The following is a 17,554-nucleotide window of genomic DNA, read 5'->3' as shown; positions in this document are numbered from 1 at the left end:
TGTACGACAATTTTAATATGTGCACTCCTTTATTGCATCCAACGCAATTTGCTATCGAATTCGCTATCAGTATTCGAAATGCTGCATATGTTTCATCTTCATTAAAGTATAACTATATGAGGCCATTTTCTAAAATCTTTAGAAATCTTTAGAGTGGAATTTAATTCTAAAGAGTAAATCTCACTCTTAAAACTTGACAATTGAGGCATTCTTTTTCAATTCAATTATCATTCTTTGTCACTCTTTAGAATTAATTTCCAGTTTAGATGTTTTAGAGAGATCCCAAATTTACTTTGAATTTATTCTGAATTTAAATTCAGATGATGATTAATTGAATGATTAATTGAATGATATAAATATGCAACACTCAGCCCTAGAAGAGCGAATTGAAAATAAAAGTTAACACTTTTACAATATGCATATGGAAGACCGTACTTTGCATTTTCTAGTAGCGGCCCAAGCATCTAAGGATCCAGGGAAGATAAATAAAGCTTTATTCGCGATCAATTGTGAGGTATCAAAACTTAGCACACGCGTTCGCATTTGCTTTCCAATCACTCGTCCAACCTGCTTCCTTTCATCACTCATCCCTTCAACTCTCTGTCCAATTTGCTGCGTCGGTATTCTCGTCCCCTTACTATTTCACCCGACGATTCATTAATCGATCCCGTAACAATCTCGTCTCCCTCCCGCCCTTGGCCATCGTACAATCCTCTTCTTCGCCACTGCGCGCTTCCTCGTTGGTCCCCATTGGTCCCGCCTGGGCGCCGCATATCGTTCATCCAGGCCCATATTTCAACATTAATTTCCCGGATGGTGATACATCGTTCGCATCAACCTGGCCTCGTATCAGTCCGGAGCTCATCATCATCCGCATCCCCTTTTTGCTCCCTCCCGCTGTCGCGCGCGCGCAAGGTTCTTCTCCTCTTTTATTTTCTTCTGCAGGGGCGAATAGCGACTTCTTTCTTGTATCTGAGAGAGAAACTATTTTAGAATAATTCGAATAGAAAAGAATTAAATGGACTAACTGCTTTATTACTCTATAAAATATAAAAAATATCTTGCTATCACACGTTTTGATATATAATATCTATTCGAGGCACGGAAAATGATACAAAGAAAAATATTTTAGTGAATATTGTATGATCAGATTTATTTCTATCTTATTTTTTCTCTCTGCACTTTTGTGACTTTTAAAAAATTTCAATCCTGAAGTAAACTGCGCTGCGTTTAGCAAGCAGAATTATTTAGATCGATGAAGGCCTAAAGTCAGATTCCATTAAATTTTACATATCCGTCCCTGTTCTTACTCTTTATCTTCTTCTTTTCTGAATAATCACGCACTCGCCACAGCGACCCTCTCGATTGCTGATCGTTAATATCGGCCGCCAGGTAGTCTCTGTCGATTGAATTTTTTACTGGTGCTCACCGCGGAAGCCGCGGCTCAGACCGATATCCCATTCGTGCAGTTGCTTCTTAAGAGTAACAGACATTCACTTTAAATGTCCGCCATTCGTCATCGGACCCGCAATGCCAATACGATCCGACAGGAAATAGGACAGTATGGCCGCGGCGGGCTCCCTCTCTCCTTATATCGCGCGAAATGCGCGGCATTGATGATATTCCCCGTCGTTATTTCAATGATATCCTCGTCCGTTAAACGGTTTGCAATTTACAGAGACAAATGTGTTCTCAAACGATCTCTGACACCGAAGGTAGACACCGAACGTCAACTGTCCCAAAAGCATGGATGATTATCATCAAGGTTGATCGAGAAATAAGAAGGTCAGGTTGCAATCGAGACAGAAATAAATGTGAACGCAATCAAATGAGTCACAGATTATTTTCTTTACGTACAAAATATAACGTATGTATAAATGTTACGATTTTATATTCTATGAACACAAAGACAACATAGATAATAATGATGACCATTATAGAAAGATAAATAAAAGATAATGCATTAAGAATAATTTTGATTGTGTCTCAGCATAGCTAATTCAATATTGGAACACACACATACACACACACACACACATCTATATACATACTTTGCAAGCTATTATATTTAGTTTTAATTTTTGGCATCGAACAATTGCATAATTAGTGAATTACAATTTTACAAGAATTATACTATTCCTATCGCATCGAAAAATTATTATTGTATTATATTTACTCTTTTCTGGCCAATTATAAGGGATAACACCTCTTTTGAAGCCTCCCACCTCTCCCTGGATCTATGTATTACTAATTTTTTATCATGATTCTACGATTGTAAGCTAAAGATAGGTCAATCTCTGGACAGCGATAGTAGTAAATAAATTTTGGTTATGGTATTGTAACTATTAATAAAAATAAATACAAATCTGTAAAGGTATATGTCTGAAGACTTTATAATTCTTTTCTTTCATATGGAAATATTAACATCATCAAAATGAACTACAGAATCGACGCAGACAACTCGTGACAATAAAAATAACAAGCGAATTGAATGGCGATTTCAATCTTCTTTGAACAAAAGTTTAAAATGTCACATGGAAAATTACGAGTTGTCGATAGACTAATGGCTTTCAGAATAAACCTTTAGTTATTTAATTTTATTTGAATAATTTAATTTAATTTATTAATCTCGTCTTTCATTTCCTCTTTTCCGAACGATCATACGAGGGTCAATCCCAGATCATAGAGATTAAATTCCGTGACTCAAATAAGGATCGACGAACGCACTGTTTTAAATGGTTATAGGCAAGTGTTCTGAAATCCAATCAAAATGAATTAAAGTCATGGTATGCGCGATAGAGCATTGGTATGGTTTCTGAAACGTCCATCTATGCCTTCTTTTTAATCCTTTTAATTTTTGTAAAATGAAGATTCCTGAGGCTTGGACGTAACAATATAAATCGATTATAAAAATATGAAGAACATGACACGCGACATTGTTTGCTAAAATATCATAGAAAATATCGCGATCACTCAGAATTGATTGTCTTTGCCGATTTGACTATAAAATTATTTGAATGTCCATCGACATCCTCTAATTCCCTCGAATAAAACTTCGCCGCTATCCTGGCTTGTCCTTCTAACTTCGGCATCATGGAAAAGCTACATTCCGCGTCTGCATCCACCTCGACAGGTTCCAATAGCTTCAGCTTCAATTGTTCGTTCAGACCAGGCCCCTCAATAAGGAACCTACCCTTTCTCAAAGGAATTGGCAATGGATTGCGGAACTTGGCCGAAGCATGGAGAGTCTGACCGACAACCGCGTCGTTATGCAACTAAATGAGAAAATTTAATTTTTAATGTAAAATATTTATCGTATCTACTTACTCTCTATTTTTCTCTTTTACTTTTATTGCTTACAAATGTTGGTTACGCATATTCCGATAATTACCATGATTTTAATGTCGGGTTTCCTAACACGGAAGTCATCCTGCGCGAAGTACTCGAAGTTCGTATCCTTCACGGTGGCTAAGCAGGAAATATTGAAAGCGCATTGATCTAACAATCTCGGGCTATATTCCTCCCAGGAAACGTCCATGCGAATTTCCTCGAGCACTCCTGGTCGCACCAGCCTGTCGATGTGCAATCTCTTCACCGGATCGCCTACTCGGCCGGTGTACAACACAGTTTCCACTCTCAGAATTACGGTCACACGGTACTCCATTGTCGAATGTCGATTTTTTATCAGTAATACAACGCTATCAGAAAGTAAGAAAGACTTTTAATTAATATCTCAGTAGAATAAAATTTGATAAAAGTGTTAATAAGCAAATAAAGACGTTTATATTTAACAGTTAAATTCAAGAAATGAATCTGAAGAATTCTATGTAATTTTTATATATTTTATTAATAATGCTATTATATGTATTATTGAGTATTATCTTGGCGTACAATTATTACAATTTAATTAAACAATTATTATTTAAAGAATACTTGCAACAATAGTAATATTCAATCAAAGTAAATACCTGAATGGCTGCCCAATTATGATATCATCGCGCAGTTCGAAAGTAAACATGACATCGTTGAACTCCTCATTGAGATAATAACGACTAAATAAAGATTCACTCTGGCGCAGCGCCTTCAGCATGGCAGCACGTTCTTCATCAGATTCTGTATTGAAATTAAAAATGATTATTATTACTCTTATAATTAGCTTTATATTGAAGATAATACATATTTAGTATTATATTTAGTATTATATTGAATATAATATTAAATAAATTAGTTATCATATTAAATAAATATTTAGGGTTAGATGAATTGGTCGTAATCTATGAGAATTCAAATAAAATAATGATCGATAGAATAACATGATCTTTCATTTCATTATGAATATATTAGGTGTTGGAATTAATTCGTAGCGTTTTACAAGTGATGGGAAGTACTTTCATTAATGTATTTTTTAATGCTCATGTGAAATAAATAACATTCTTTCATTAAAAACGCTACGAATTAATTCCAACACCTAATAGGTTGGCACAAATATCAAAAATTTTGTTTTTTAAACATCCTGTAAGTGACAATATCTGCTCAATATTTTTTGTTGAATCCCACTTACTTTCTGGATACTTGTAAGTGTGCGTAATGTCTTCTCTTATCCATCTGCCAACCGCTTTCGTACTGATCAATTGACCGATGCTGCGAAATCATTGTCATTTAATTATTTAATGCAATCAGTTATCCTAATAATCGCGATGACAATTAACAGCACAGATAATTCATCATACATACCCGTACATATCCTTGCGAACTAATTTCAATGGCTGTGTAGGCCCGTTGTAACGCCAGTAGACTTTATCGGCGTTCACCTCGGCGAACAGGAACGCGTTGTCGTAAGGACGTAAAACTTCCCCTTTCTTCACGGCGGCCACCGACGCCGGTCCGCAACGATACGCTCCCTCACTCAGTTCTTGAGGAGTAGCATCGATCATCTGCCATCCTGAACAATCCGGCGACAAATCCAGTCGCTTCATCCATACTTCGTTCCAGACGTGGAAATTCCTACCATGACGAAATTCAATTATTCTATTATCTTCTGCCATCAACGTTTCCTAATTTTTATTAATAATAAATCTATAGTGTTTTAAAGATAGTGCATAAAGATACCATTAAATTGCTTGTCTAATTGTAATATTACATTAATTGTAACCGACTTCAGTTTAAGACTGTATTTCAAGATCAATAAATAATCGATATCCAATTTGCTTAATTGGAAATTGTAAAAATTTACATAAAAATATGAAGCATCAAGAGACGTCTTGACCGAATATGATCTTCTTTACATATTTATATTGAACATTTCTCCATCGATTTTCACTCATTATTGCTATTATTTTTGTTTTGATTCTTATTACATTTGGTAGTTACTTGCAAACAAAAGCTGAATGTTGTTCGCCTTTTCAAATTACCATATGGAATCGCTGTTGAGCTCCTCCATGATCTTGCCTTCCGCATTTACGAAGTAGTCCACAGTCAAGCTGCCCTGAGTATCATGCGCACTTGAATAATTGGTTACCACTCGACAGGGTATACCGAGAGTACGACAAATCGTCGCCAACACACCGGAGAAAACCCAGCACTGTCCGTACTTGACCGGTTTCTTCGTCTTGTAATACTGTTGAAGTATTTTCTGCGAACCCATCCATCTCGTAGGTGGTATACCGCCCCCGTAATCGTCCGACCAATTTCCCAGCACCGCCCCGTTGTCATCAGGAGAGTTTACCTAGAAACCGATACCATTTAGCAGCCGAAACTTCGCTCGTCCACTAAAGAAAGAAGTATATGAAAAGAACGGTTTGGTTGAAGTATATAAAAATTTAGATAGACACAGATCTGAAAGTAATTTTGTTAGATTTTGTTTGCAACTATCAAAATAATTATATAAAACGCTTAAGCTGGTTGCTAGAATGTCAAAACTTTTTGCAGCATTATTCATCATGCTTGAGTTTTCTACATAATTTTTTTACACAATATTTTAATGATTCAACAACATTATTTTCAGATCTGTACATCTAAATTGTTAGATACTTCAGTAAAATCGTTCTTTCTGTGTACTCTAAATACTTTTTCGAGTTGGTTTTGCGGCGAAAGTTTTTTTTCCCAAATGTTACTTACCGCAGCAGATAAACAGCGTGTTATGATGACCGGGTCATTCCTGCCAGAAACGCGGACCTTGCCGACATAGTTCATCAGGTGCAAGGCGCAATCTAAGATGTCCCGTTCGAATTGTGCGTACTTCCACACGGTGGGTCGCAAACGATTGTGACTGCCGCGCCAGATTAAACCATCCTCTGCCAACACGTACTCTTGACGTTCAGCCTCGCCATCCAAGTATACTACGTCGTCTGAAAAGCGGAAATACTCTGCAAAACTCGGAATCAACAATAACATGCATTACCGTGCGGTTGGAAAACCGACCGCTACAGACTATGCTTTATTTTTAATAGTTATATAATTATGTATTATATGTGTCATACATGCGTGACGTTAAGCTTTCATAAGAATTAATGCGTCATATGTGACGTGTAAAATATGAGGATCGTAATGACAACAGTTGTTCATAAATTAGGATGTTCTATTATTAAAAAATCATGTATATTATTTTAATTTACAGACTTTTTTACTTTTTTATATAATCTTGGTTTTTTTATAGCTATTTTTTCCGTCATTCTGGAAGTTTGCATATTTCCTTGTGACAAAACTCCAGTTTATGATGTAAGGTAAACATAATTATAACAATACGGAGGCAATCTACAAGGCAGTGCCACTATCTTTGAGCAGCTGAAAAACGGATTCTATACTCCTATCACAAAGAAATATTCACTTTCAGATCGATGGGAAAAATGTGTAAAAAAAGTGAGATTACGTAGAAAAAACGTCTGTTAAGATTAAAATAATATCGTTAGTTTTTCAATAACAAAAAAAAATAATTTATAAAAAATTGTTCATTACTTTCAATGTGATCCTCTTTTATAATCTTCAGCTTCCCTACGCGTGCTTGGATCCAGAATATTAATTTGTAAAATGTCCATTAGTTATCTAATCTTTGTTGGAAAGATTAGAATATTTGCAAACACATACCTCTGCACCACGGATTACAGATTAAATAAAATGGCTGATCCATCGTGTAACTGACAGCACCTTCAGATTCCTTGTTCTTGGTATCGATATCCATTTTCCACCTACCTATAATTGCGTTTGCCGATGTCACAACCTAAATAGGACAGATTTCATTAATAAGGAGCCTTATCCATTTTAATTCTTCCCTAGTTTCATATGCGTACGTTCAACGTTCTCAAATTAATTAAGACGAATGTCGACGATTTTAATATTGCAATTTGCGAGACACCGATAATTCAATATACAAATTCAATTATTTTAAATCTATTTTACTTTAAGAATAGAACATTAATTCTAACGTAATTATAAAACTGTTTCATATTAAAATTACAAATTTGTCAAGCCTAATTAAAGTGTTAAGTCCCGTGTTAAGTCTAATTAAAATCAAATTTTCAATAGTAAAAGCTCTCACAAGATTTCGCACTTCAACTCCTTTACTCGCCTTTATTCTCAAGAAATTTGGTCCTCTGGCATCTATAGTGGTCTGCCAGGCGGCTTCCGAAATCTCTCCGGGGTGAAGCAAAGCGGTTGCCACCAATGTCCCGTGTCCATATTGCGGTCTCTCGACGCCGTCCAGGGTGAACACGATAGAAACCCCGTCGATAGAAGAACTATAATCCCGAGATAGACTGAGATGCAAATAAAATTCTTGACCACGTCTAACGACGAGTCTTGTTCTGTCATCCTGACGAGTCATCAGCTCATATCTGGATGTACGATGATTTTCGCCGTTTTCTTCGATGCAAGGGTCTACATTGTGGATTGTTAATACTGGAACGCCGAAATCCTCCCCTGCAAATGACAACGTTCTTAATCCCTTGAATATCTATGACGTCTATAGATGTCATGAACTAAAAAGATTCTGAATGTCTGTGATATGTCTGTCTATAGACGTCACGGAATAACTTGTCACTCAAGTGATTAGGGATTACAAATAATTAGGTACAATTATATAAAAAAAGTTACTAATAGAAAGCTAAAAATTATCATTTCTATCCTAATGAAGATAATAGCAAACAACAATTAAATCACAAATGTTTGTAAAATCTTGAAATAAAATGGCATATTGATCAGTTGCAGAAATAGCTTCAATAATCGAAAATTACATGATTGAAGAATTTTTCTAAAAAAGAAAATAATATCGAAGACACATAATAATGAAAAATAAGATTTTATCAGATCTGTCCAAACCATACAAAATTTTTTGACCACGAAGAAGATTCGAATAAAAACATCCAGTCGTTTCTAGACCTAATAGGGAATACTTATTTATTATAGAAGGTTTATAAACAATTTTTTTTAAATAGCTAATCTTTTAAAGTCGAAGGGCTACTTGGAGGCGAGCTTCATTCGAGAGAGTAATTATTGAATCAAGAAAATTTATATATGATGCACACAATTGAATCAGAAAATTTATATATTAAGATAAGAGAAGAAGAAAAATAGAAATAATGTGACAAATCAAATTTCAAAAAAAACTTAAAATAACAATAAAAAATATATATTTCAAAGCATGCGATATTAGCCATATCAAGAGACACGAATGTTTCCGATGTCAAGTTAATGGATAGACTCTCGAGATCGTATATACTCGAGCAATCGATTTGCGAACACCGAGATTATCAGTCTTCAATAACGTCTGAACTGATCGAGTAAATAGGCTCAATGAACGGCTTGGGTTCGAATTACATAATAAAAGTACACTAGAAAACGATCCTATTTAATTAATTGGAATTCTGATAAATTCAATCAGAAAGGTACAATATAAATTAGATATTTATAATTAAAGTTCAAACATTCTAGAGATAACTAAAAATTTAATTGTAATAATCAAAAATCTGATTCTTACGATCAGAATTTGTTTTATTTATATTTGTTAGTTCAACAGTAGTGTCGCTGCATTTGGCTTAGCCCCGAGATGCTGCCATGTCTTCTGACCAGAATGTTCTTTTCTCAGAGTGTGTTTTTGAAATGTATGTCCCATAGACTAACACGATTGTAAGTTATTATATGTACGTGGAAATTATATATGAAATATTATAAAAGACAGTAAAACTGCGAAAATAACATGGGAACAAAAAATTTCGTATATACCTCTGTTTTTCTTTTTTTCAACGAGAGCAGAATGTTGTAGCTCAGAAGCTACACTATCTTACGAGTAGCAACGATCACACCGCGTTCCCGAAATTTCAATAATGCAAAATTTGCAAATGCGTCCAACTTCATTTTTTCTATAAGATTACATATATCTTTTATAATCCGCGAGAGACTCACAATAGAATCTGAACGGAAATGGTCGAGTACGCCGATCGTTGAATATCCGGTAGCGATCGTAGAATCTGTAAAACATCCCGCGACGGTCCGGGTGCATCGGATGTCCCGGCTGCGGATACGAACGAAAACCTGGATACATGGATGAGGAACGCGTCGGACGCGAGTTCGTTGAATGACTGAAGAACCTGCAGCCACAACGAGGAGGAAGGAAGAATATGTAGCTGAGGTGGGTCGTTGCAGTTGAGGTGGGTCGCTTCTAGGAGCAATCTCAAGGGCGTACGTGCTGCAATAACATGCGCGACCATACATGGCGTCATCGGTGACACCCGCAGTAGGAGTCACCCACTTTTCGTTTTCCCATAAATTAATCGGCGATTTATAACCGCAATTGAGTTATAATACATCTTGAGAGATTAAAATCTATTTTCTTGAGTTCCTTGAATAATGTCTAATTAGAAGACATTTTAATAGGAGACAAATCTGTTCCTTATCATAAAATTTAATAATATTATATTATAAAATCGGTACAATACACACACACACACACACACACATATACACATACTTAAAATTTTTATATAATGTATTAAAATTTAGGTATATAAATTGTTTATTATTATCTGATATTTATTAAAATTTCTGACAATAAAATGAATGCAAAATTTTATTTTACAAGCTGAAGATTCCGATCGCTGTAATTAGATTACAGAAAGAGTAAAATTATTATTAAAATATATTATATAATTATTTATTAAAATATTTCATATATATTAGGTATCTCACGCAATATATAACATTAGATAATTTTTATTGAAACTGTGATTATTTTTATTTGAAATTTATAATGGCATAATTATAGAAATTCATCAATTGTAATAAAAAATGACATACTCTTATTTTTAATATATTAGAGATGCAATTTTGAAAAATCTTATTATCATTCTTAACATCTATACTGTTTTCACAACTAATCTGGGATATATTTGTAACTTATGAAACTGTAAATATAAAAACAATTACATCCCTTCTACAATAACAGCAACTAGACGATTTGGTTCAGCAATATATAACTTCAAATATTAAGCACAATTGTATTTCCATTTTTTTATTTTTTATTACTGTGTAATTTTAAATTTCAAGATTTATTTTCTTTTATTTTTACAAATTTAACTTTTTTATTTAAAATCTCTTTAAAAATTCTTTTCTTTCTTGAGATAGTTTTGCAAATCTTTAGTTTTAAAATTACTTTCGACGAATTGATTCCGACAAAAGAAAAACTACAACAATTATATTTACAAAGATCGATGCGAAATCGATTACATGACGGCATTTCATAATTTACGAATTACGCGAATTATTCTGTGCAATCAATTTAATAGCACAGTATAAACCTACATTCATTAATTATACCAATTAAAGAAAAGTCATTAAAACCCACTACGATTTAAAGAAATGCGACATGGTCGTTTTCGAAATTTACATGAAACAATCGATTCCTTAGATAGAAATATCCCACAAGTTAGAATGATATGATATCTCTGTGATTAATGATCAGAAAAAAACATTGATCATCATCCTGGAATGCGTGCTATAACATGCAATCGCACAAGATTCTCGCATTTAAATAACAGAAGCGGTAATTAAGCTATCTATAAAATAGCACGTTTCTCTTCAAGAACACATGTAAGAAGAAATCACTTTATTATCGCCTATTTGCGATTTCCATTTTGGTTGACTTGATACAATTTAATTCAATGAAATCGACGGTTTATAGAATTTCAGGTCAACTAGAGAAATCAAGCTTTACCGTTTACGGGAAGACAAGGTGGTGGCTCCGTATTAGTCGGGGTGATTTACGACACAGACGATTTGAAAATGTGTCCTTCTCGTAATAGTATTCAATGACACCGATAATTCTTAATGCACGACATGAAAGGATGGTTTTCATTCAGATTTGATATAATCAACTTTGTATGACAACGCGATAGCTTTTAATTCATTATGCTACTTCTCATTCCAACTACACTGTCATTAGAAGCAATTGATCTGCGTCATATACTTTTTGCATGTGTCAGTCAACTATACATGTTGTTTAAGACTTGAATTATGTTACTGCAAAATATTATTTGAAGACAAACGAGATATCAATAGAAGTGGAGATATTTCAATTAAGCGGAAACATTTTTAGAACATTTTAACTATTAAATAGAAATATTATTACATCATGTTTTAGCACAGAATTTTAATAAGGTTGCAAATGATCACGTTATTCTTGTCGCATTATTCAATCTGCGTATAACAATAGGCGCTCCATTTGTCATTGTAATCAGCTTACTTCATCGGTCTGAATACGAAAATGATGGTGTTCAAATGACTCAGTCACGGGATAATACATCACATGATATGTATCATGGACATGTGTAAGTATTTTATTACAAAAATAAGAAATCTATAGAACAACCATATAGGGTGTTTTAGATTGAATTGTTTGCTTTTGGTCAGTTTTTTTTAATTAATTTAAAATTAGGTAATATTTAAATTTTTAATTTAAAATTTAAAATAATTTATAATTAACCTTCTGATAATGTTTTTAAAAAACTGGATCTTGAAACTAAACTTGAAATTAAATGAAAAAAATGAAGTTAAACTATTTTTACAAAACACAAAATGCATTTTTTTTTATGCGACGAACGTGATAGAACGTGAATAATTATGACTCGGAAGGACGCTCGATGCAATTTTCCAATGCATTTTTTGCGTCGATTCTTTCTGAATGATAAAATTAGAATTCCTATCGGGATCGCATGTCTTGCACTGAAAAACATGTGCAAGCGAAATGCTTGTCAACGAGAAATTTGTTGTTTTGATTATAAATATACGTGGGGATGTCTTAATGATTGCTCGCAATCGGAAGAAGCATTGTCTACGCGATAATGACATGTAAATTTCTGCAACTGAGAGACTGAATGGGAAGCAGAAAAATACAAATTCAAAAACATGTACATGTGATGAGCAATTTACATAGAAGAGGATGAGTCAACGAAGAAAGTTATCTGAAAGAGCGTGACTTAAAGAAGAAAATGCTTGATGAGAGTCTCCAATGGGTAATCATGAAAGCACGATTCAGCGAAGCTTTCGTGACTAATCTTCCGGTCAGTTTACGATTAGAGAAAACTCTGAAGAATTTTGTGAAATTGTATCTCACGGCACTTAACGTAATAAAATGTAAATTATTTTGGACCAGTTTCACCCTCTTTGATTAATTTAATCGATCGATTACATTTAAGAATTGCAAACTTAAAACCAATTATCTCTAATCTAATTTCTTAATTATTTTAATTATATATATATATATATATATAAAATTTTAATTTTAAGTTTAACAATTTTTAAATAATTCATCTAATCAAGATGGCTAATCGAAGATAGTAAAATCAGCCTATAATGCGGCCCATAATTTTTTTTAGAGAATAGTGAGCAACTATTATATACTGTACATTACTTTTTCTTGATTCTTAAGTTTGAAAAAAACTAGAATGTGATATAAAATATTTTATGATAACTTGAGCTTTAGTTAACAATTTAAATACATTTAATTTGTTCATGAATATTTTCATGAATATTTGAAGAAAATTAGCGATAACAAACACAATTATATATCGGCGAAAGTGATGTCATCTTTTAGCGATCACGGCACGCTGCTTGCGTAATTTCACTTTCATTCGTGGCGATGAATGAAGCCACTGATGCGCGAGTTCAAGACCCCATTTTAACATTTTTGACAAATGAGATTATAAAAATTCCTTAAATAAAACGCGCAGAATTGATTTGCTTTTTTAGTTATTTAACAGTTAAATAATGTATATTATAATGTATATTATAATATACATTCTTTTCCCAAGAATGTTAGCGGATTATATATGCATATTAGGATATCTATATATATCTTCGGCACATGATAAATAGCACTCGCGAGACAATTATACCTAATGAATAATACCGCCGTTTTTAAATATATATGATCATAATGAAGGCCGGCGCCTCACAGAAGAGATGGAAGCTGACACTTCCCATCTGGAGTTTATTTTTTCAAACGGAGAACACACGATAATTCGAGCGAACAAATCACGCTTTGTATCAATGGAATCTACGTTTATTAGCAAACTATACGATCGCTTATCAGAATATAGAAGTTCTGTGTTGAGAAAATGTAAAATAATTTAATATGTCCTTTTATGTTTTTCAAGAAAATTTTATTGAATTATTGGGGAGAGCAAAATATTTTTTTTCTAACTCAAGTGAAAACAAAAACTTGCAGATAATAAAAGTACTGAGAAATTTGAATATAGATATGAATATACATATATTTTTAACTTTTTTAATTTTATATTTTTCGACGAATTAAAAATCAATATTACATAATAAACTATATAATCAATGATACTTTGACTCGAGCAGACGATAATAAATATCTTTATGTTATTTCAATCATTTGATCACTCATCTCAATCGTTCAATTCCTGTAATTCGCGATAATAAAATCATCGCTTACGTATCAAATTATCTTATTTTTTTTTTCTTCTTGAATGATGACATCATACATTACATATAAACTAACATCAACTATTCCTTGTAATTTTTATCGCACTCAAAATCATTAAGTAAACACACGGCACATAAAACTTATAGCAACATCGTCCCTGACCAATATTCTGAAAATAGCCTTTAGGGTATACCGGAAGAGTACTTCGCTTCTTGACTGAACTGTTAAGATTGATATAACATGATTCGGTTGTTCAACTCTTTACTGATGTGTGTTGTATTCAAGTTTTTTTTTACAACATATTCTAGTAAATTTAAAAACATGCTCAACTTGATTGATTGATGTTCTGATTAATTCTCTTATCCCATATTTGTGAAAAAAGAAATGATGTACCTTCAAGAGCAAAACAAAAAAACAAGAAAAAAACAAGAAAATTTGTATATTAATTTGTTTTAAAACATTTTAATAAACAAAAATTAATCAAGTATAAAACTAATTAAATTATTTGCACGTTTTGGTGAATGTAATCCTCTACAATTAGTAACCTGTTTATAATGTATGAAAAAAAATACAATATATCTTCAAAAATTACACATAATCCTCTTGATTATGTGTAATTTTTGAAGATATATTGTATTTTTTTTGATTATGTATATGAAGAAAACAAGATATAACTTCAGAAATTACCTAATAAATAATAAAATGTATATAATTATGTATATAATCTGAATTAATATGAGAATTATTCATAACTAACAATTTAAAATAATTTTAACAAGTAAGATTTTTAGACATTGTAAAATCGTAGAATTGAAGAAATCCGGTGTTAAAAAGCTTCGCGATAATTTGCATCATTCATTTACGTGAAAAATTTACAAATCTGAATGATGCGCATCACTGTATTATCTGCACCTCGGAGGGGCACCTCTCGCTTCTGTTTATAATGATTTACTTATTAAGTGTATAATACAGGTCGCATTATTTTACGCTCGCGTGATTCATACATCGCCGACGTTCGTCTATTTTATCTGTTTTATTAATTATTTTTCATCTCGCCCGCGCACACCGACCTCTGTTCTCAGAGAGGTCAATTGACTACGTACAATATCAGACTAGATACATTTCGTTATCGAGATTCATTCGATCGTGAATTTTGCAGAGCGATATTACATTTGCTCGAGTAAGACACAACAAAAAGATCACTCGGCCTGACAAATTCAATTATTGATTAAAGAAAATAATGTCGTATTTTCACCGAAATACTTTTATTTTATTTTTACATTATCCTGTAGTTTCTAAACAAATAGATAAATTTAGACAGATATCACTATATAATATATATAATTTTCAATATATTGTACAATATTTTGAAACTAAATTAATATTTAAAAAATGAAAAAGAATGAAGAAAAAATAAAAATAAAATAAAAAGGAGAAAATAAATATTGTATACAACAGAAAAAAATATAAAAGAATAAAATGAAAATGAAATAAAAAAAATTATCATCATTTTATATAAATAAGTCTGTTGTATTCCGATTCTCACAAGTTACGTATACAGGGCCAATTAAAACAATCGAGTAAATAATTATGTTTGGCTTTCAATAATTACAGACATCGTGCTAATAATAGTAGATGTGTATTACTTCACTTTTGATAAATATATCCGTAAATATTGTATATCGTCCATCACTCTCGATAATGTGAGACGAGAAATCGGAGAGGGATCCGTAAAAATTGATTGACTCACGTATTAGAAGTGAGCACGCAATAACTGTTCGGAACAAAGGGAAAATAATATTCTTATCTCTCTTACGATTTTTTAGCTCCTTTTTCTTAATGCAGTCTAAACTTTCGATAGATATGCAGATAATCGTAATCCCGCAAGAATATTTAGCTCGCCTCGGGAAAACATTAAGGACGTAATCTATTCGAAAAGTTACTCCTTTTTCCTGAACTTTTTAATCAGCATTAATAAGAATAGCAGGCATAATTAGAATTTTTTCTTAACTATATTCCATACAAATATATAATAATGTTAATACGAAATTAACATTAATACGAAATATACTGAAAAACAATGTAATAAATTTTAATAAATATTTGTTTGAATAATATTAACTAAATATTTATTAAATGTAAACGTATATTTAATATAAGAAACTTTAATTTGATTTAATCAAATGTATCATTTTTTAAATAAATATTGATTTACTCGTTGTATTATTGTAAATGTTTAATTAATATACTATTTAAACAAATATTTATTAAAATTTAGTAATTTTTTTTCAGTGCAATATATTATTTTTAAATAAATATTTTTTCAAGACCAGAATGTTTATGTAATGTTCGTATCATTATTGATTGTTGGATCGATTAGGAATTAAAGAATAGAATTAACTTACCGAGGGCAGTAGATAGTGGTCGTGGCCCGATTTGTTGGGGCCTGAACACGGCTCTAAACCCGGAGAGACATGAGCACGAGCAACACCTTTTTATCATAATTAGTCGCGAACACAAACGCTATTTCCAATAAAACTTCCTCGTCAACTATAAATCTACGTTTTATTAATCATGTCTAATAAAATGTTCATTAATTTCAATTTTCATCATTTTTTAATTTTATAAGTTTCTTTTGAGTGGCATTTATGAAGATTCTGCATCCGTCAGGCATGAAATTCTAAAAACAATTAAACAGTTTTATGATTTGTAAACTTAGAAATAATTACATAGTATAATTATTGTGAATAGTTATTATTTTAAAAAATCTAAGACTCAATGAATCACAAATTACAAAAGTATCTATAAAATGAGCCGAAACGTCTGGAACTATTTATGACACGTAACAATCTTTTTTAATAAATTACTGTTTTAATAAACAATAAATTTTACTAAAGATTTGTAATAAATTTTGTATAAATTTGTATATGGTATTATTCAGGTTTTTATTACTTAAAAATAAATTAGAAAATTATCGTAAGTAATTTTTTTGTAATAGCATATTATTAAAAATGAGTACATACAATTTTTTATGTTTATTAACAAAATATATACGTTATTTTTTTTTAAATACTACTATATAAATTTGTCCATAAACATATACATATTAATATTTTAATTTTCCCGTAATTATAAAATTTCTTTTAAAACAAATTTCGAAATGTAATTCTGTACCTGTGAAATAATAATCTAAAATATCTTTCTTTTATAAATGAGACTTTGCACGATATCACATCACTGTACACATCCCGAGCGCGTGTGAGTACGAGATGATTAAAACAGCGTGTCGACCTCCGTACTGAGTTGTCGAGCGACTGTCAGCGAAAATCAGCTGCCATTGGCAGCGAAGCAAACGACAGTATCTCCCGCCAGTCTTCGATTAACTTTTAGGAAAGACGGTTTAACAGTAATGATATGCGAATATATACTAATGTAGTACCTTTTATGCAATACTGTTTAGACACGCCTCTTCAGATAAAGTGGATGCTGCGCTCGTTAATGACTCCGTTGCTCCTATGTATTTTTACTATGTAAATTGCTATGTTATACCTCCGTGTTATTTATAAAATGTTACAAGGATACATAAATATCAATCTTTATCTAAAAAAATTGGGT

The 17,554-nt window shown here is 32.1% G+C and overlaps 1 protein-coding gene across 3 annotated transcripts; it reads right to left on the bottom strand.

Moving 5' to 3' along the window:
- Positions 1 to 1,827: 1,827 nt before the first annotated feature.
- On the bottom strand, positions 1,828 to 17,456 carry Tg (transglutaminase). 3 transcript variants are annotated; one of them, XM_011054132.2, is made up of 11 exons: positions 17,114 to 17,456; positions 16,345 to 16,619; positions 7,565 to 7,914; positions 7,084 to 7,216; positions 6,118 to 6,347; positions 5,412 to 5,725; positions 4,735 to 5,004; positions 4,562 to 4,641; positions 3,969 to 4,113; positions 3,392 to 3,698; positions 1,828 to 3,275 (listed from the first exon to the last, which is right to left on the bottom strand). In XM_011054132.2, exons 2-11 carry the CDS (start codon positions 16,439 to 16,441, stop codon positions 2,970 to 2,972), a joined length of 2,232 nt encoding a protein of 743 aa, XP_011052434.2. In that variant the 5' UTR covers positions 16,442 to 16,619; positions 17,114 to 17,456; the 3' UTR covers positions 1,828 to 2,969. The 3 variants fall into 3 exon arrangements, with proteins under 3 accessions (XP_011052434.2, XP_011052433.2, XP_011052435.2); XM_011054131.2 differs by lacking the exons at positions 16,345 to 16,619; positions 17,114 to 17,456 and adding an exon at positions 9,397 to 9,701; XM_011054133.2 differs by lacking the exons at positions 16,345 to 16,619; positions 17,114 to 17,456 and adding an exon at positions 9,217 to 9,360.
- Between the last annotated feature and the right edge of the window lie 98 nt (positions 17,457 to 17,554).

This window comes from Acromyrmex echinatior, chromosome 18 (assembly GCF_024713525.1).
Source record: "Acromyrmex echinatior isolate Ae372 chromosome 18, ASM2471352v2, whole genome shotgun sequence".
Classification (NCBI taxonomy): domain Eukaryota; kingdom Metazoa; phylum Arthropoda; class Insecta; order Hymenoptera; family Formicidae; genus Acromyrmex; species Acromyrmex echinatior.
This window is presented reverse-complemented; position numbering and strand designations above follow the sequence as displayed.

Excerpts from the sequence above, each read along its gene's own strand:
- Tg (XM_011054131.2), bottom strand. The coding sequence starts at position 9,535 with ATGTATCCAGGTTTTCGTTCGTATCCGCAGCCGGGACATCCGATGCAC. Across the intron at positions 7,915-9,396 it reads ATTTCCGTTCAGATTCTATT|GGGAGGATTTCGGCGTTCCA; the intron begins GTGAGTCTCTCG and ends TGTCATTTGCAG. Across the intron at positions 4,114-4,561 it reads CACTTACAAGTATCCAGAAA|AATCTGATGAAGAACGTGCT; the intron begins GTAAGTGGGATT and ends ATTTCAATACAG.